The sequence below is a fragment of the Anabrus simplex genome, chromosome 2 (assembly GCF_040414725.1).
Source record: "Anabrus simplex isolate iqAnaSimp1 chromosome 2, ASM4041472v1, whole genome shotgun sequence".
NCBI lineage: Eukaryota > Metazoa > Arthropoda > Insecta > Orthoptera > Tettigoniidae > Anabrus > Anabrus simplex.
Window position 1 is genome coordinate 255,703,080 of NC_090266.1, and position 20,907 is coordinate 255,723,986.

Sequence of the window (20,907 nt, forward strand, 5' to 3'; positions counted from 1 at the left end):
ACTCAAAGACCAACATATTCAACAAGTAAATAAACTTAAATATCTTGGTTGTTGGATAACGGATGATTTGAACCCAGACCTAGAAATTAAGAGCCCAATAGAAATTGCAAGTTCAACATTCAGGAAAATGAAAACATTGTTGTGTGATGATGCATTACATTTAAAACTTCGGCAGAGTATGGTGAAATGTTATATTTGGTCTACTCTCCTTTATGGGGTTGAAGCTTGGACATTGAAAGACGCCACCATCAAAAGACTGGAAGCCTTAGAAATTTGGCTTCATAGAAGAATGCTTAGAGTCTTGTGGATTGACCATGCCACCAATGAACAAGTATTTCAGAGAGCAAAATGCAAAAAGGAACTGGTAACCACCATCAAATGCAGAAAATTTGCATACCTAGGGCATGTTTTGCGTGGTGAAAAATACGCAGTTTTACATCTAATTTTGAAAGGCAAAATTGAAGGGTGCCAAGCAGTAGGCAGAAGGAGAACAACATGCCTTAAGAATATTAAAGATTGGACAGGCATAAAAAGCACTGAAGAACTGTACCGTGTTGCTGAAGACAGAAAAGCACTCTCCACATTGATCGCCAGCGTCCAGGAGACTAGGCAGGGCACATAGAAGAAGATAGAAGAGGTGGATTCACTTTAATTTTTTAGCTGAGTATACTAGTATTTTATTTATAAGAATATTATTTTGTATAATTTTTTTTAGAGGGTGATGTATGTATTATCAGTTTATTTATTTTTTTAAATTGACTTTTCTGGCTTTTATATTTATTTGATTTCGAGCACACTACCTCGATTTCGATATGATAAATTAATATATTTGGCATGAAAGGCTTATTCACCTTTGTTACTTAATTATTTATTTTTTGGTGGGTTAAAGGTTTTTATATTTTCATTACTTATTTAATGAATTTTATTTAGCAAAGTTAATAGAGGAATTGATCTTTTGTCTTATGTTTTCAAAACATATGCTTTCATAAGCTTAATAACTAGTTTGCTAGATTATCCCAAATATAGAAGGTTAAAGGGTTTAAAATTAATAAAGGAAGCATAGGACAGTGAGGATTTGACCTGTTAAAATATATGGATCTTCTGCAGGTCGAGCACCAATTCATGTTAGGAGGACAACAATAGATACTATAGATCAAAATAGTATTCGGTTGATTGGATAAAATTGGATTCCACGGAATTTATTATTATCAGTAAAAGGGAGGATAAGAAGGACAGCAATAGATATTACTAATGCAATAACACCCCGTAATTTGTTAGGGATAGGTCACAGGATTGCATAAGCAAAGAGGAAATATCATTTAGGTTGAATCTGGTGTTACCAAGGGGTTGGCGGGTGTAAAATTATCTGGATCTCCTAATATACATATATGGTTCAAGAAGAGTTAGCAGTAGTAAAATAGCTACTATAATGAAACTGAAAATTTCCTTCAAGGAGAAATAAGGGTGGAAAAGGATTTTATCTAAATTTCTGTTAAGACCTAAGGGGTTATTTGATCCTGTTTGATGAAATAAAAGATGAATTATATCCATTATAGCCATGATAAATGGAAGGACAAAGTGAAAGGTAAAGAATCGGGTAAGAGTAGCATTGTCAACAGCAAATCCACCCCAGACTCATTGTACTAAATCAATACCTAGATAAGGAACAGCTGATAAAAGGTTTGTAATTCCTGTTGCCCCTCAAACAGATATTTGTCCTCAAGGAAGAACATATCCTATAAAAGCTGTTCCTATTACTAGGAATAAAATTACAACACCTGTGGATCAAGTGTGTATGTAGTTGTATGAACCATAATATATTCCACGACCTACATGAAAGTAGAGGCAGATAAAAAAGAAAGATGCTCCGTTTGCATGTAAAGTGCATAATAATCAACCGTAATTCACATCACAACAAATATGGGCTACACTAGAAAAAGCTACATCTACATTTGCAGTATAGTGTATGGCTAAGAAAAGACCAGTGGCAATTTGGGTTATTAAACGTAATCCGAGGAGGGAACTGAAATTTCATCAAGCAGAAATATTAGAAGGAGCTGGTAAATGTACTAAGGCGTTTTTAGCAATTTTTAATAAAGGGTGGAATACTCGTATAGGTTTAGCCATTAACATTTTTGTCGTAGAAGACCCTGGAAGATATTTGTGATTTTTACAATTAAAGTTAGAAATAAGTAGTTACTCATATTAAAGTGATTAAGTGATTAGGTTTATTGTGAAGTTTAATAAAGTGTGGTGTAGCTTTTGTATTTAGGAAACTGGTTATTAGATCAATAGATATAAGATCTATATTTTTGGTAAATGTATTTCTAAAGTATGGATCTCTAACTTATGAAATTATTAGCATTAAGGTAATTGATAGTAAGATGATGACAAGATTTTTTTATGGAAGTATAAAATAGTTCATTAGAAGCTAAACTAGTTATATAGATAAAGAGGACTAATATTCCTCCTAAGAAAATTAAGAATAGAATGTAAGAAAATCAAAAAGAAGATGATATTACTCCAACGGTTATAGAAATAATACATGTTTGTACAATGATAATAAGGGTTATAGCAAGAGATGATTAGCTTGTACAAAAGTTATAAACTATTAAGGAAATTAATGATAAGGATTCTTAACCCTCGGGACGTCGCGCCGCGGTCTTTTCGACCGTACGCATTCTTCTTTTGTTACGCTGTCTGCGATTGTTACAGGACAGATTTCTCCCTCCACCATATCTACCCTGCAACCTTCCTCTAGTGTTTATAGCCAGGTAGCGCTCCCTAATTGCTCTTTTGTTGTCAATGTGGATGTTTATGTGAGTGTGCGGTGCCTTCGACCGCGGGCGACTACTGCCGTTTGTTGAATTTGGTTCTAACCCTGGACGTACAACTATTCGTATACACAAATTGTTTGGCTGTTTACTTGTGTTGTGAATGAAAATGGATTCCGAAGAAGTTGATTGGATAAACAAATTGATTGATGGTGTGGAAAAGGAAACAGAAAGACGAAGACTTCGTGTGCTACCTGCTCTCTGTGCATATGCCAGGAGCACACTGTCTTCAGCTGTCAAGCCTGCAGTATGGGGACAGCAGGTGAAGATGAAGAAAATGAAGATGACCATTTTATTATCTAAGGACACAGTCAGCTCACGAATATAATGAAGAACGACGAATAAATTGTATTTAGTGAACAGTAAATCTCTAATTGCTGTTACTCTTGTATCTGTTGTAGCCTTGCTCTTACCATTGGACTGTATACCTTATGTATATTGCTGTAACTTTGTTTTGTACATATTTTTACTGATAGTTGTAAATTACTCGTACAATGCACTATACATCTTTTACCAGTTTACTTTTGTGAATTCTGTAAATCCATATTCTTCCCATTTCACTGTTTTTTGATGTGTGTTAAGTAGAGCGTAACATTAGTTATTGTATTATTTTAAAGCACTATTTAAATGTAAATAAATAATATTTGTATTTTTAATGATGAAAATAGAGAGTAAACAAAAATATAGCAACATAAAAAAAATAAAGAGCAAATTGAAATACAAAAACTATAAGGAATTCTTGTGTGGTCGTTTCCACCGCACGCGACGACTTACGTTACACTGCCTCGCACGACATCCCGAGGGTTAAATTTATAATTCAGAGGGTAGTTTAGTAAAAAATATTAATTTTGAGGATTAATGAGAAGAATTCTCTTTCCTCTGAGTTTTAGAAGAGATCTTAATATTAGTTTACAAGATCAATGTTTTTATTAAACTACTAAAACAATGGTAATAAGTAGGGGCCAGCTGTTGATGACATGTCATCTTTTTACTGAGCTGTCCAAAACAATGCTGGAGCACATATAAACTCTGGCCGGGCTACCCCGTCTTCAAATATGTCATTTTTATTTAGCATTTTTTGCTATTTTTCTATTTTAAGAGCATTTTTTAAAAGTTTGGTAGATTTTTGGGTTCATATTTTAGAGAAATCCACCTATTAAGGTCATTTTTTTTTTTCCGATTTAGTCATGTTACAGCTTTATATGAGGGAGTTACGCCTCTCGAAGTTAAGAACAAGCTAGTAGCTGATACAAGATAATTTAAAATATTTCAGTATTGCTATTAGTAGTAAAATATATATCTTGGATGCAGAAGTTTATGGGGGTAGGTATAGAGATACTCTTGTTTTCGTCGCAAACCAGTTATTAGCGGAATGGAATGTTACCTGCTCTGTTGACCAAGGTCAGCTGTGGCGGGGTAGAAAGGGAAAGGGGTGGATATTCTTGTCTCAGTTACGCATAGTTTACGACGAGAGATATTAGTTCATTGCCGCTTTGAAAATGCCTAAAATAAAACAGTGTGTGTCCGTGCATTTAAAGCAACTAGTATCTGAATTTGGTGACAATGTGTTTTCTACCGATGGAAGCGTATTGTTTGGCAAATTGTGTGGAACTAAAGATGATTTACTGTAATGCAACATATCGGTCGCGATAAACACATTCGAGCTCTTCAGCTTGTTTCAAATAAAGCTGCAACTCAGCGCTTACTGCCTTCAGTTGCTTCGACTTCCGGCAAGTCCTCACAGTTCAGTAAAGAATTATGTGATGTATTTGTATCTGCAAACATTCCGCTGTTCAAACTCAACAGCCCGAAATTACGTGGATTTTTGAAAAAACATACGAATCAAGAAATACCAGACGAATCAACTTTACGTAAGAATTATTTGCCGCAGTGTTACGAAGCCACATTAAACAAAATAAGATCTGAAACTCGTGGGAGGATGATGTGGGTGTCATTCGACAAAACGTCGGATGCTATGGGGTGTTATATAGCCAACGTTGTGATCGGAAGTGCATACACCAGGTGAAATATTTTTATTGACTACCGAAGTGTTAGAAAAGACCAATTATTCTACCATGTGTATGTATGTATGTTTAGTCATCAGCCCGAAGGCTGGTTGGATCCTCAACAGCTCCGCCATCAGCTGTCATAGATGGCCTAGGCATCACTGAAGAGGCGTACTAGGGATATGAGGAGTGAGGTAGTTTCCCGTTGCTTTCCTCACTGAGCCAGAAGTTGCTATTACATATCAGTCTGCCAAGCTCACTGAAATGCATGCGCCAATCGACCCTATGAGCAATAGTTTCACACCATTCATAGCAGGGACTGGCTGCATAAGGAATGGCATTACTAGCATTGCTCATACCTCAGTCACTTTCATATTGTCAAAGCCAAGTATACGACAGAGACAGATCAATGAAAGTAACAAAATTGATCTAGCCTATACCAGAAGACATAGTGCACTGTAAACACTAGGTCTTGCCAGCAAAGGCACTATTCTACCATATCAAAACTGTTTGATAGTGCTATATTTCTCCTGTGGCCTGAGGGCATCAAACATGATGATGTACATTTATTTTTAACTGATGCTGCACTGTATATGGTATGAGCAGCAAATTCATTGAAGGCACTCCATTCTAAAATGGTCCATGTTATATGCCTTGCACATGGACGGCACAGAGTTTGTGAAAAAGTAAGGGCTCTATACCCCAGTTTTCTTAAAAGGCACCCTCGCGAGTCGCACGTTTCAGAGCTGAAGCTCCAGACATTGCATTACCTCCACAACCTATCATAACACGCTCTGGCACGTGGTTAAACGCGTGTATGTATTATTGCGAAAACTTCAAGTTAGTGAAGGAAATAGTGCAGAGTTTTGACAGTGAAGAAGATGCAGCAATAAAAATTGCCCATGACATGCTATCTGAACCAAACATTGAAGGTAGTTTGGCATTCGTAAAATCAAATTTCGCCTACATGACAGCAACAATCACATCGTTGGAGAAAATGGGCGAAGAAATGGTTGATTCCATTTCCTTAACCAACCAGGTGTAAACTAGTCTTAGCAACAATCGTGGCGAAATTGCTGCGGGTATAGCATCAAAACTGAAAAAAGTGCTGGACAAAAACACCGGGTATAAAACATTACGCAAAATCTCAGACATTCTTTCTGGTGAAAACTACTGCATGGATGGGATTGAGAAGGATTTAGCACCAAACGACCTTCCTCACTTCAGGTATGCTCCGATCACATCAGTTGATGTTGAAGGCAGCTTTTCGAGATATAAAAACTTGTTGGCTGATAACTGCAGATCATTTACATTTGACAACATCAGAATGACATTCGTAGTGCAGTGCAACTCAGACTAAAGTGAACATAAACCTTTTGTTAAGTGCTAGAAATCTATTTTGATTGAATTTTCAGTTTGAGCTTAAGATGTCATTTTTGAAATATTGGTGAGTTTATTATTATAAGATCATTTTCTCCATTTTATAGTGCATTTTTTGAATTTTTAGATCATTTATTAAGTCATTTTTAAACTTTTTTACGGCATCAACATCCGGGCCCTAGTAATAAATATAGTTATGTTGATTTTAGTATTTTTAATAGGGGTATGACCTTTTTGTTCTGAACGTAAACATTTGTTGCCCATGTTGTTGAGTTTAGAATTTATTGTATTGAAGCTATTTGGTTTACTTTATTTATATTTAATTTTTTTGTGTATGAATTATATTTTAGTATTTTTTTATTTTTTTTTACATTTTCTGTATGTGAAGGGGCATTAGGACTATCTGTATTGGTTTCTATAATTCGTACTCGTGGTAGTGATTTTGTTCAAACATTTAGAGTCTTACAGTGTAAAGTTTATATTAAAATTTTATTTTCAATCCCACTGTGTTTTTTATTGATTATTGATGAGTGGTTCAGTCTTTAATATACTTTATAACTTAATTTTTTAGGATGTATTTTATCTGGAGATTTTGGTCATTTAGGTTATTTTGGATGTGATATTTTAATAATAATAATAATGTTATTTGTTTTACGTCCCACTAACTACTTTAATGGTCTTTGGAGACGCCGATGTGATATTTTATCTTATGACTTATTTTATTAAGTCACTGAATTTGTGCATTGATGATTACGGCGAGAGAGTCGATTTTTGTCTGAACCTGACAGTCCTCCTTTGGTTTGAAACTACACCGGTTCTTAGCCAGCGGGGCTGTGTTGCTCAGACGGTTGAGGCGCTGGCCTTATGATTCCAACTTGGCAGGTTCAATCCAGGCTTAGTCCAGTGGTATTAGAACAAGTGATTCCAACTGAGGTGCTCCCAAGGCCCCGGCAGCAGCCCCGGTGCTGTGTGGGGGAAGGAAGGTAAGTGGCAGAGGCAGAAGCAGAACCACAGGTCGTCAAGTCACGCGCAGCTTATGAAAACAATATTATTTATGGCAGTTCTATGAACATATAAACACACAATTTATTCTGTACATAATTTGCGTTTGCCTTAGCATTTAGCATTTAAGTCGATTGCTGACATCGTTTTGTGGCAACTTATTTACCAGTAATGAGTACAATCGATTTGGCAGTAGAAATTCTAAGTACAGTTTTTAAGTCTGCATCAGACAGAGAAATCCTAGTTCTCCATTTATTTAAATTCAGAACAGAAAACATCTCTTCACATGCATACGTTGTACCGAACATTGACGTAAATTTTAAGGCAACTGCTTGAAGTTTTGGAAATTCTTGCGGTTGAACACCTTTGTAAAAGGATATTAAACCACCACTGTAGTGGTAATACCTGTCCTTTAGGATTGCATCGCACTCTAGCTTTATCAGCTCTGTTTGGAAATATAATGCTGATTTTTCAAGACGTGCTGAAAATGGGGTCATAAATATTTCAAGTTGAGGTACCATATCATTCATTTCTTTGAATCGGGCATTGAGTTCAGAGTGCAAAGTCTGTAATGACGTCTGATAGTCTCCAAGATTTTCATAAGTAGACAAACGTAAGTTCCTGTGCATGATGAGAGATGGTTTGTTTTGACAAGCTTATCGCCTCAAAGTGAGCCACAGCGCGTGGACCCAGTACTTCCAAGCACTCTATTAAACATTCTTTTACAAATTCACCCTCAGTAAAGGGTCGCCCACTTTTTGCAATTTTCAGAGCAACAATAGCCCATAACGTGCTTGAAGTGCGCCTTCTAAAGTGTTGGGTTCAAGTATCTGCAGGACAGGGAGATAAAATAATTAAAATAATTATCTTTGTGGTTTTTTTGCAATAGGCCTTATGGCGACAATGGGATAGGAAAAGCTAGGAATGGGAAGGAAGCGGCCGTGGCCTTAATTAAGGAACAGTCTCAGCATTTTCCTGGTTTGAAAATGGGAAACCAAGGAAAACCATTTTCAGCACTGCCGACAGTGGAGTTGGAACCCACTGTCTCCCGGATGCAAGCTCACAGCTGAGCGTCGCTAACCGCGCCGCCAACTCGCACAGTGTGTTTTCTTAGCAGCATATCTAAGTCTAATTCTAAACAGTTCTTAATAATACAAAAATGAAAACAAATCTCCTAAATTGCATGTAAAACAATTCCTAATGAATAAGTTATTACGTATCTCTGAAGAACTTGGCAATTCCGATTTTAACTTAGCAATTTGCTCGGTTCTTGCTGCGCCAACAATGTCATCATAGGTGGAAACAAGTTTATTGTGGTAGTGTCGTTGAACAGTTGAAGACTTTACGCTTAAAATGACACGACAAATTAAACATTGAGCTTTCCCTTCGGTATTGAGAACAAAATATGGTTCCACCCATGAAGGATTAAACAACATTTTTAACGAAGGAGAAACCAACTGCTCCGCTGTCTGTTTGGTCAGATAGATTCTACTGAGAATGACACACACAGAGAGAGAATGTGAATGAATGTACTGTCTCTTACGTACACATGCAGCGACCGCTGCTTGGGGTAGGTGTGGAAGGAGGGGAATGGTGCTGCTTAGTGCAGCGCTGGTGCGCCCCAGCACTAAGTGCTCGAATTGGAATGGCCTGTATTAGAAGGTGCTAAATACGTTAGCCTCATGACAGTAGATTTTCTGGCACGTAAAAGAAATCTTGAGGGACTAAATTCCGGGACCTCGGTGTCTTAGAAAACCATAAAAGTAGTCAGTGGGACGTAAAACAAATAACATTATTATTGGTTCTTAGCCAGCTTATCCTTGATGCAAGTGTAGTGGACTAGTATAACTTGGAAACAATGTCTAACCCATGGGTAAATGATGGAAAAAGCAAGCTCGATGATGATTATTATTTATGTAGTTATGTCCGGACTTGATTTGGTATAAATCATTATCGTATTATTTGTGGGGTTATGTCATGAAACATCCCCTGTATGTATATTAATATGAGTTTATTTAATGACATGTAATTAATAATATATAATTTATTATTACATGTATATATGATGTATAACATTGCAGTAAATTTATACAACACACAGTAACAGTCCAGAACAACGTATCTTTGGAACTAGAGAGTTACAGAAAATTCCATTCATTGTAAATAAGTTATTGGAGACTCAAAATTACGAGAAAACATGTTGTGTCATATTCTTCTAGAAGCCTGGCCAGGTAATGTATATAAAGAGGCAGTCTTGAGGGTTGAGTGGAGTTGTTTTAGTGAGAGTTATGAGTGCAAGTCGTTAATCGAGTATGCAGATTTGTTACGTTGGTAGTTAGTTGACATGCAAGTGTTGCAGTCTCCAGTTTTTTTCTGCTTCTTCATAGCAGTGTTTTGTTCATGATGGCAGTTTATTAGTGTGTGTGTGTACTATGTATATATAATTTGTAAATAAAATAGTGTACACACTTGACAGCATTTCATATGTGCATCTTTGTGGTAACAACATCCTCCACCATTAGTCACATTCTCTTTCCTATAGTACCTGAAAATATATTTCATGGTATATCTGTGATCATAATTAGAGCTGCTTGTTTCTTAAGTACTGTTTAACGGGGTGATTTCGGACGGTTTTGAGGTTATTTTCATCTTAACTCACGAAGGGAATCTTAAATTGTATTGTTTATAATCCTAATAATGAATATATCCAATTAATACAATACCCTACGAACGAAAAATATACGCCAACACATGTTTTCCTGAGAAAACAAAAAGGGTGTCCGAATTCACCCATACATCGTGGTGATTTCTGACGCACGTGCTTTTTAAACTGCCGTCCGAAGTTTCAGAGCACGTTAGGTGATTTCGGACACAAATAGTCCTTAATTTAATTCTTGGTTCTTTTTGCTTTAGTGCTGGAATATTTAAAGTGTTCTGAGGGTGTCCAAAATATGGCTGGCTGGTTAAAATCATCGTAATGCTAAATTTAATGTGTTGCTGATCAATCTTTATTTTCTGACAAGGTAAACGTAAAATTTTCCGATCTAAATAAGAATATTAATAGTTATAAACTGCACAGAAATCTTACTGAAAGATTTTAATAATTTTTCTTACAAACGATACAAATCTTAATGCAAAAAAAAAAAAAAAAAGGAAGTCGATACAATGAATATGTAGCTGCCATGGCCTATGAATCTAAAATATGTTTTCTCTGAAAATAAACGTTCCTCTCTTCTCAACTTGGGCTGGAGTTATTCTTGAAATTTGTTCTTTAGCTATTGTATCCTCATCAGGGATGTTAGGGGACACAAACACTTTTCTGCTGTTTTTATGGGGGCTCAAGTATTTGACATCCACATCCCTTGAACGAATATTTCAGGCCAGGCCAAAATACTGCCTCGTATGCTCTTTGTTCCTCAACTTGTATTTATAATCTGCAACAAGGAAAGCCTCTTCTTGCACTAGCAGTATGTCATTACCTTCATTGTGTGTTTCATCGCATTCATTTTCACTTCTGCAGCCAGCACCATCACTTGTTTCTGCAGTGCTTTCATCTCGGCGGATGTCACAGCTAAAAATCGACTTCCCAGGAAGAACCTTTCATTTGCAGCAGCGGAAGGTAGCAGGTTGTATTGAAGCATGGCCAGAGTGTGACAAGCTTCCTTGAGCATTTCCTTCTTCCTCATGTAGCACTGGTTGTCTTCTCATTTTTTTGGATGTACTTTCTGCACTTTATTTTGTAGGGTGGACCAGGGTACACCATACAAATCAAATGCTTTTCTATAAGACAACTTGCTGCTTTTAATATCATGTACGGTTTTATCTAATAATTTTGGTTTGTAATTACACCTTGAAGCAACTCCTTTCTGCCTCTTATAATTTCTAGGTATTATCCGAAGTCACCGAGACCGCTTTCAATTTTCAGTAAAATCTGCACTGAGCTCGATAGTTGCAGTCGCTTAAGTGCGGCCAGTATCCAGTATTCGGGAGATAGTACCGTAGGTTCGAACCCCAATGTCGGCAGCCCTGAAAATGGCTTTCCGTGGTTTCCCATTTTCACACCAGGCAAATGCTGGGGCTGTACCTTAATTAAGGCCACGGCCGCTTCCTTCCCATTCCTAGATCTTTCCCGTCCCATCGTCGCCATAAGACCTATCTATGTTGGTGCGACGTAAAGCAACTAGCAAAAAAAAAGAAAAAAAGAAAAATGTGCGTAAAACACTGTTTTTCACTAAATCACACCAAAATTCCACAGTAATCGTTTATAAACACTTCAGTCACTTGATCTCACTAAGAATCATAGTTACAATGCATTACTTCCGGTTGCGACAATCAAAAGTATTCACTTAATTTTCCAAAATATGAAGTAGATTCTTAGTAAAAAGCGCAGAACGCGGTAAACATAACCTCAAGGTCAAACTAAAACGTGCACGGAAGTGCAAAGCAGCGGCGACTCATTGCTATGCAACAAAATACGGCAAATCTACCATACTGTCCGAAATCGTCCCTCCTCTTCAGCCTTTACAGGACAATCTTTTGTGTGACATTGCTTCACTCTAATTGATGAAAAACCGAGCTCGATAGCTGCAGTCGCTTAAGTGCGGCCATTATCCAGTATTCGGGAGACAGTAGGTTCGAACCCCACTGTCGGCAGCCCTGAAGATGGTTTTCCGTGGTTTCCCATTTTCACACCAGGCAAATGTTGGGGCTGTACCTTAATCGAGGCCACGGCTGCTTCGTTCCCACTCCTAGCCCTTTCCTGTCCCATCGTCGCCGTAAGACCTATCTGTGTCGGTGCGACGTAAAGCAAGTAGCAAAAAAAAAAAGTAATTGATGAGAAATTAAATGATCTATATAAGAGACCATGAATATAAAGATAAATTAAAATCTGTTACAGGTTAAATGGCTGGCGGGGTCTTCCTAGCGTCAAAGGGGCAAGCATTTGTACCATCAGCACCATCTTGATCAGTTGTATGATTTACAGGGACCTGAATATTTTAACCTTAATTTGGGGTTTGCCATAAATCGAGGTTTCAGTAGAAAGCACACCTTTTCCAGTAATCTTTGCCTGCATTAACATAACACACATTATTTATACAACAGCAGCAATGAAACAAGCAGATATCTACCCTACACCCTATACTGTTGTTACAACTTTGTACAGTTTGTGCTGAAGGTTATTCTTGTGTTTAACTGCCCATGCTATCTAAGCAAGGGACCTGTATTGCACTATAATGAGCTTTGGCCTTTTTTCAGCGCAGACATCTAGCACATACATCTTCATTGTACACTGTTATGCCTTTTAGCATTCAGTCTGCAGGCCTCTGTGAATTAACAAAGTTCTTCCATAATCCTCTATTTGTAAACAGCTCTGCAACCTCTTTTAGTTCCACACCTCTTAAAACTGATTTCCTTGGTCTCCCTCTACATCTCTTAGTTGGTTAAGAAATTTTTTCAATGTTACTTTAAGAATATGTTATTCCTGATATTGGTGAGCCCATGGTTAACCCTTCCTTTCGACAACAGATTTTGTCGGTGAATGCAAAATAGTTTTGGTTAAAGGTGTTCTTGTAAGGTTATATGTGATTTTCCATAAAAGTTGTAAAAGATACCATATTCACACAAAACCACATTTAAATCGGTATCAAACAGAAATCAGTTTGTTCAAAACTTTTCGCAGATGTTTTCCATACAGCAGCCAAGTCATTACTATGGTATTTTCTAATTTCGAAAGCCTGTGAACTCACATGTACAGTTTCATTCTTAAGAATTGTAATAGCTTCACTCCAAAGGCTTCTGTGGCAAACATTTCCATTTTCTTACTCCACGAACCTACTACGCTGGCGTAGCAGGGGGAGAGGTGATACTCCCACATGGCACATCCCAGGTGGCAGATAGGGGGGTCCTAACCGGCTTGCCAGCGGACTTGAGCAAAATAAAATACCTTTCACGGACCAAACACACAACCCCCTGTGGGTAGGGGGTGCAGACGAAGAATACACCCACGGTATCCCCTGCCTGTCGTAAGAGGCGACTGGAAGGGGTGACCAAGTGACGATTGCATTAGAACCATGAAACTACTTGTGATTAGTACCACCACGCGGGGAACACCATGGGTTGCTTTTACTTGTGCGTAGTACCACTACAAAGGGCACTAGGAAAGTTTTGCAATGTGAGTGAACGCTTTAGACTTTTTCAAAATAATTTCCACCACACTCAATACACTTCTCCATACGTCGAAACCAGTCACTGAACCAACTCTGCTACATTTCTTCGGTTACATCTTCACACTCTTGATTCCATGCTGCCAGAAGCTCCTCGTCGGATGCAAAACGCCGCCCTTTCAGCTTCATCTTTACTTCTGGGAAGAGTGCAAAGTCACATGGGGGAAGGTCAGGACTGTATGTAGGGTGATCAAGCACAGTAAACCCTGATCTGGCAAGAAAATCCATTGTTACATTAGCACGATGTGCTGGAGCATTGTCGTGATGCAAGACCCAAGTATTGAGCCATGACCTTGGATGGAGCTGCTTGAGAGCCTGGATGACCTGAGGAAGACAAGTCTCACTGTACCACTTCTCAGTAACTGTCCTTTGTGTTTCTAGCACAACCCGCGTCAAGATGCCCCGTTTAGTGAAGAATACTGCAATCATCCTTTTCTTCACTGACCTTGACTTTCGCACAGTCACAGGAGTACCCTCATCTTCAAACAGCCACACCTTGTTCTGGGATTTTGTTGGGACATCGTAATAATAAAGCCAAGTTTTGTCACCTGTAACGATTCTATTGACGTTACGCGAAGTGCCATTTTCAAACTGTTTTGGCGTTTTTCGGCACCATTTCACTCGATGTGCCCTTTGTTCGTGTGAAAGTGAATGGGGCACCCAAAGGGAACAAACCTTTCTAACATGGAGATGGTCTTGTAGAATTGAATGAATAGCTGGTGCAGGGATGTGGACGGTCTCTTCTACCTGCCGATATGTCAACCATCTCTCTTGCTGCAACATTTTCCTCACAGTCTCAATGTTTTTCTCAGTCACTGATTCAGACGGTCGCCCAGAACGAGGATCGTCTTCAACCCCAAAATTTCCCCTTTGGAACTCTTTGTACCAGCAGAAAATTGTTGTCCGATGTGGACAATCTTTCCCCAGCACAGGAGTCATTTGCTCCAGGCACTGGTCAACAGTTAATCCACGAGCAAAATTGTAATGGATAATTGCGTGATATTCACCTTTAGACCACACTGACATCTTAACTTGCTTTCAATCCCATTGCTTGGTAAGAACTCGTGTGAAAGTTGCGCCTTGCTGTCTTCTAGAGCGGTTTTCACCCCTCTTTTCATCCCTCACCTTAACAGGGGTGTCCAGCCAACCGTTTTTGCATATTGCAAAACTTTCCTAGTGTCCTTTGTGTGTTAGGTACACAATAGGTTTGTGATTAGTGGCAACAGTGCGCGTTGCCGGCTTTTACAGTACCTGTGATTAGTTCAACTTTAGGAGCGACACCTTGGTTCTGGCTTGCCCAGGTTTAGTACCCACTATATGAGGAACACCGCGGGATAGTGCGGATCCCTGTGGTTAGTACACTTATGTGATGAACACCATAGGTTTGTGTTGCCTGTAAATGGCACCGCACTGTGCGAAGCACCATAGGTCTGTATTACATGTGCGAATTTCATTACCTGTGAGTAGTACCCTAATGTGTGGAATACCGCGAGTCTACGCTACTTTTGATTAGTACCGCAACATGACAAATACCGTGGTTCGACATTCCTAGCGATAAGTACCATTATGAGGGGCCGATGACTTTCATTTCGGACTCCTTTAGACTACAAGCATCATCGATTCAGTATTATGCTATAGAAGCCGTCCCTTGGTCAGTAATGCTATTGTTTTACATCAGTTTCTGTTAATGTGAGGCATTACGGGTCGGATCAACTGATTGTTTTAACTTCATATCCATTCATTCATTCTTCGAACTCACGTTTTGAATTCTGGTCAGTGGAGGATTTTGAACTTTTAATTTTTCATCACATTTCATCTCATTTCGTACCATTAGGGGCCAATGACCTAGATGTTAGGCCCCTTTAAACAACAAGCATCATCATCATCATTTTCTTACTTCAGACGGCATCACCTAAACTAGGTTTACCATACACATGTCACGAAAAGATATTTCAAGCTCCCCATAGAGTAATGTTAACCTTTTCACAAGAAATTTACATGGTAACAGCCTTTTGGAAATTTAACCAGATACGAGAATGTGTAACCTAACCTCTGAAATAAGTTATGCACACTGCTGTATCTTGAGAAGAAGTATCACTTTCTTATTTTATTTTGGTACCTGGTATTAAAATTAAGCAATCATTTACTTCAGTCTTTATTTTTAAGTAGTTAACAACAGCTGTCAATGGACTTACGTGTGTGCTTATCACAAAAATGTTCTCCCGATGTTTGTTTACTATCAGTCTGAGTTGTGGGGTATTATTAATCGAAGCCGACAGCACGTTTGAATGTTGGCGATAGCTCTCTGGTGTGTGCATCGAGGAATCAATGCGGAACGTGATCGATTGCATTCTATATAAACGCTGAAGTTAAGTGTATGAATATTGATAACAGAAAAACTAACACGCCCAAATTTGTTTGTAATAACAGATGACTCAATGAAAGGGTTCTCATTGTAACCAAAGAATATTGCACAGATTAATATAGGTATTTCCGGAGGGCATAAAGATATTGTCATTACAACGGGGTTCTCTTCTACTGTACTAGAGCGCCCTCGGTCGAATGTGTATGCGAGCCTGACATCTCACTTTAGTGCTAAGCACCCGTGCTCTAAATCCCTCTTCTACCTTGAAATGTACTTAGCAAGCTTATGACGTATTTTTCATAGGTTGTTAATATCCCAAAGCCATAACTAATAGAAATAAATACTTAAGAATTTTTAAATGTTCTTACGCTAAATGCAGGTTTCGACCTAAGGTGAATTGCGCTAAATCGAACATAAAATTACGTTGCTCTTATGGAATAATTTTCAGGACTTGAAATTTCTTCGGTTTAATGCGGGTTTACGCTAAGTCGAGGTTGTTCAAAATCAGGGTTATACTGCAGTTGTTTCTGAATTCTGGGTAGTTTTAGGCTCAGCATGAAGGTGTAATGTGATGGATGTAACAGCTCATACGTTTCCATATATCCTGCTATATATGAAGATCCTCGGCATTATAATAACTTCCTGGGACACAATGAACCCATAAATTTAAAGTGGGAAATATATCATGCAGTAGACAGACATTATGTGTGAAGATTGTGTAGACAAGTCCATCTAAAGGGTAACCATGTTGCTTGCTCACCATCATTAGAGCTACTTAATATGAAGGCAAATTGTGTGTGCACGTGGTCAGTACGATAACTTGCTGCATCTTTTTGTTTCAGATAACGTTTTCCACAGATGATGTTAACGTGCCAGACATACCTGGAATGTTCACAAGCTTTTGTGTCAAAGGAATCCCGCTCTTTGTTGATCCCAGATTGTTTGATGATCCTGTGCACTATCGCAATATCATGGGTTTCAATAAACCTTTAGATTTGAAACTGGGAAATAATTCCATTGACGATGGGAAAGCAGAGAAGGGCCAGTAAACTTAGTTTACATGCTATTGTTTTTTCTCAGTTATTATGTCTCATTGAATTTTATTGATGCCATAATATTGTATGTACGTACACAGTTAAAATATAAAATAGTGTGTGTCTATCTATATTTACCATGATATCAGACCAGACATTCCCTTATTGTAACTTACCCACCTTCCATGACAGGACTGTTTAATGTAAGTTGAAAGGTTCAGTCATGGAATGTGATGACCTCAAGCTGTCCAGCTCCGTGGCTAAATGGTTAGTGTGCTGGCCTTTGGTCACAGAGGTCCCGGGTTCGATTCCTGGCAGGATCAGGAATTTTAACAATAATTTGTTAATTCCCCTGGCACAGGGACTGGTTGTATGTGTTGTCTTCATCATTTCATCCTCATCACGACGCACATGTCGCCCACGGGAGTCAAATCAAAGGAAGTGCATCAGGCCTCTCTGGAGGCCACACACCATACTACTACTACTACTACTACTACTACTACTACTACTACTACTACTACTACTACTACTACTACTACTACTACCACCTCAGGTTAACTGCTGTTTGCCTTTGGCCAACAATTATTAGTTGTATAGTCTGCTCCATTACCGTAGCAAGAAAGCTGTCATTTCATATAATAAGATCGGGCTGAGTGGCTCAGACAGTTAAGGCGCTGGCCTTCTAACCCCAACTTGGCAGGTTCGATCCTGGCTCAGTCCGGTGGTATTTGAAGGTGCTCAAATACGACAGCCCCGTGTTGGTAGATTTACTAGCACGTAAACGAACTCCTGTGGGACTAAATTCCGGCTCCTCGGCGTCTCCAAAGACCTTAAAAAGTAGTTAGTGGGACGTAAAGCAAATAACATTATTATTATTATCATATAATAGGTTAATTCTTTTTATAATAAAATGAGTTGAATGTGTGGTACGGGCTTTGTAGCTGTAAGCTTGCATTTGGGATATGGTGAGTTTGAACACTACCATCGGCAGCCCTGAAGATGGTTTTCCTGTGGTTTCCCATTTCATTCCACAAAAATGCTGGGGCTGTACCATAAATAAGACCGTGTCTGCATTTCTTTTTTCCCAGTCCTAGCCCATTGTTGCCGAAAACCTATCGGAGTTTGTGAGACGTTAAACAGCTAGGGGAAAAGAGCCTATCTTCACAATAGTCTGCACAAATATGTATATATTTCTGCCAGTGATTTTACATTGCTTCCACTCAGACACATGTTATGATGACAGTAGAATAGTATAAGGCTAGGACTGAGAAGGAAGGGACGGTGGCCTTAAAGTACAGCCCCGGCATTTGCCTGGTATGAAAACAGGAAACAACAGAAAACCATTTTCAGGGCTGGTAGCAATGGGTTTCGAACCTACCATCTACCGAATACAAGCCCACAGCTGTGTGACCTGAGCTGCACAGCCAGCACACTTGGTTTTATTTATATTATTATGGAAATTCCAGTAACACACATTAAAAGATCATTTATTAAACAGTTAAAAGAACCACAGTTGTAAATAATAATAATTTTTTCACAAATGAGCTTTTATAAACTTGTCAGTGTTAATGAATGGTCATTCATCTGCAAACCTTGTATTTTGCACCCCGTCCTGGAGCATAAAATATTTTGCACCCCACTTTACACTCAGTTCCCTCCCTCCCTCTCGCTACTCAGTAGACTGCACATAAATCTGGCTCACAGGAACTTATGTTAATAATAATTAATGGCCTGTGACAGCAAATGATGCTAGTAAAAATCCTCTAAGGATGCTCTTAGTGCTTTCTTTGGAATTGTAGCATGCTTTTCTAGGAATTTGACATTTACTTTCATTGTTACTCATGATGCTTTAAAAAGTCTATAGCTTTATTCACATACTTCTTATGTTTTGTCTGGAAGTGTCTTGTAAGTTTTACAGGTCTCAAACTGCCATTGGCTAAAATATTCAGGTAAAGAACACACTGTGGCCATTCCATATTATTCACAAGGTTGTTAGTGAAACTTAGTTCGAGATAATTGTCTTGATATATGCGCACATTTTTTTGTCAAATGATTTACCTTGAAGGCGAAAGCTGAAGCAAAATTGGAAGGTGAACATATAACTAAATTTTCATCCTGTTGTTTATTAGGTATTTTTCTGAGAGAAAACTTTCACTTTTGCAAGATCGCTTTTTACTGCTGTGAATCTATCACTTGTGCATGATTATGATGATACATTTTCTACTAAAAAGGGTTAACTACCCCTACTCAGAACACGCAGAAATCCATCTATACAACACAGTATACTGTTCACTCGTACTCTTTGCACTGACTGATGGTTTCAGGCTGAGATACAATAATATATATTTTCGTAGCATAACCATTGTCAAACGACTTATTGATATCAAGCTACAGAAGGTGGGATTTGTAGCCATGGGTGGTAGGTTCCGATCTGAAAGGGTGCTAGGTTAATTGCTGTGGTCAAAGATGTGTGACAGCACCTAATCTGTGAACTACCCCCTGTGGGTTGGGGACGCAGACAAAGAATACACCCACAGTATCCCATGCCTGTCATAAGAGGTGACTAACAGGGGTGACCGAGGGATGATTGTATTAGAACCATGAAAATACTTGCAATTAGTACCGTCACGCTGGGAACACCCTGGGTCGCATTTACTTGCGAGCAGTACCATTATATTAGGTACACAACAGGATTGTGATTAGTAGCAGCAGAGAATAGCTTCTCTGTGGGTTTACAGTACCTGTGATTAGTACCACTATATGAGCGACACAATGGCTCTGCATTGCCTGTGATTAGTATCCACTATGTGAGGAACACCACGGGAATACCGGCGCCCGTGATTAGTACACCTATGTGAGTGGCGGTGAGAGACACCCTAGGTCTTTGTTACCTGTGCAACGTACGATACTTGTGAGTAGTACTATAATGTGCGGAACACCGCAAGTCTACGCTACTTTTGATTAGTACTGCAATATGACAAATACCATGCATCTACTTTACTGGCGATAAGTACCATTATGAGGGGTCATTGACCTGGATTTTGGACCCCTTTAGACATCAAGCATCATCATTTCAAGAATGTTCCTTAGAAGCAGTCCCTTGGTCAGCAATAATATTGTTTTAAGTTCATCATCACATTTTGATTTCTGGTCAGTGGATGATTTTGGACTTTAAAATTGTCATTACATTTCATCTCATTTCGTTCCACTAGGGGCCGAGGACTTAGATGTTAGGCCCCTATAAACAACAAGCATCATCATCATCATCATCATCAATCTCTGAACTCGTGCTGTCAAGGTCTAATTAACAACCTTTCTGACCATCACTTGTGAAATTCTAAGTAAGGTAGTGTGCTTCCTTGAGAGAATATTACTTTTGAATAGGTGTGGAAGAACTTCTCACCTTGCTTAATGCGCAGAGGATCCGAGTATAGCAATAATCATTCAAAAATAAAATGAAGTTTGTAATATCATATGAACTTCCGATCTTAGACACACCTTCCTAGATTACCCTCCGTGCCTCCCACTTTGCGGACCACTGATTTATATTATAAACAAATGTGAAAACTACTTGAATATTAAAAGTCCATATTCTACATCTTAATAGATTCAGATATGTTTTCTGTACTTATCTTATTGTAGCTCCAGTTCTGGGAATTTGATCTTTCTAGTCCCTCTGCCTGGACACACCAGAGACTGCAATTTTCGAATCTATTAAGGTGTCTAGTACAGACTTATAATATTCATCTGGTTTTTCACAGTTGTTCATAATACCATCCGTTCATAATCATTGACAAATTTATGCAATGTATACAATATTGTGTGTATATACACATATGGTTCTAAAGTGATTTGATAGAATCTAATAGAACGAAATATGTTATTCTGTTATTAATGTGTCCTTTTACAGGTATGTTAGTGTTAAAATAAATTTTGTGTTTTGACAGACTGCAGAAACTTAAAAAGTTATATTAACTGAGCTGGCACTGAAAAGAATAGCTTCTTTCGTAACAAATTACAATAAAACCCCTTTAAGCCGACCAGATGAAAAGAACCAAAATT

The 20,907-nt window shown here is 38.4% G+C and overlaps 1 protein-coding gene across 2 annotated transcripts in view; it reads left to right on the forward strand.

Moving 5' to 3' along the window:
* LOC136864031 (transmembrane protein 70 homolog, mitochondrial) overlaps window positions 1-16,972 on the forward strand; it is a 37,308-nt gene extending 20,336 nt beyond the window's left edge. For both annotated transcript variants that reach the window (XM_067140546.2, XM_067140547.2), the window contains exon 4: window positions 16,654-16,972. In XM_067140546.2, coding sequence (XP_066996647.1) covers window positions 16,654-16,860 — 207 coding nt within the window. In that variant the 3' untranslated portion in view covers window positions 16,861-16,972. The remainder of the gene's footprint in view (window positions 1-16,653) is intronic.
* The last annotated feature ends 3,935 nt before the right edge of the window (window positions 16,973-20,907 follow it).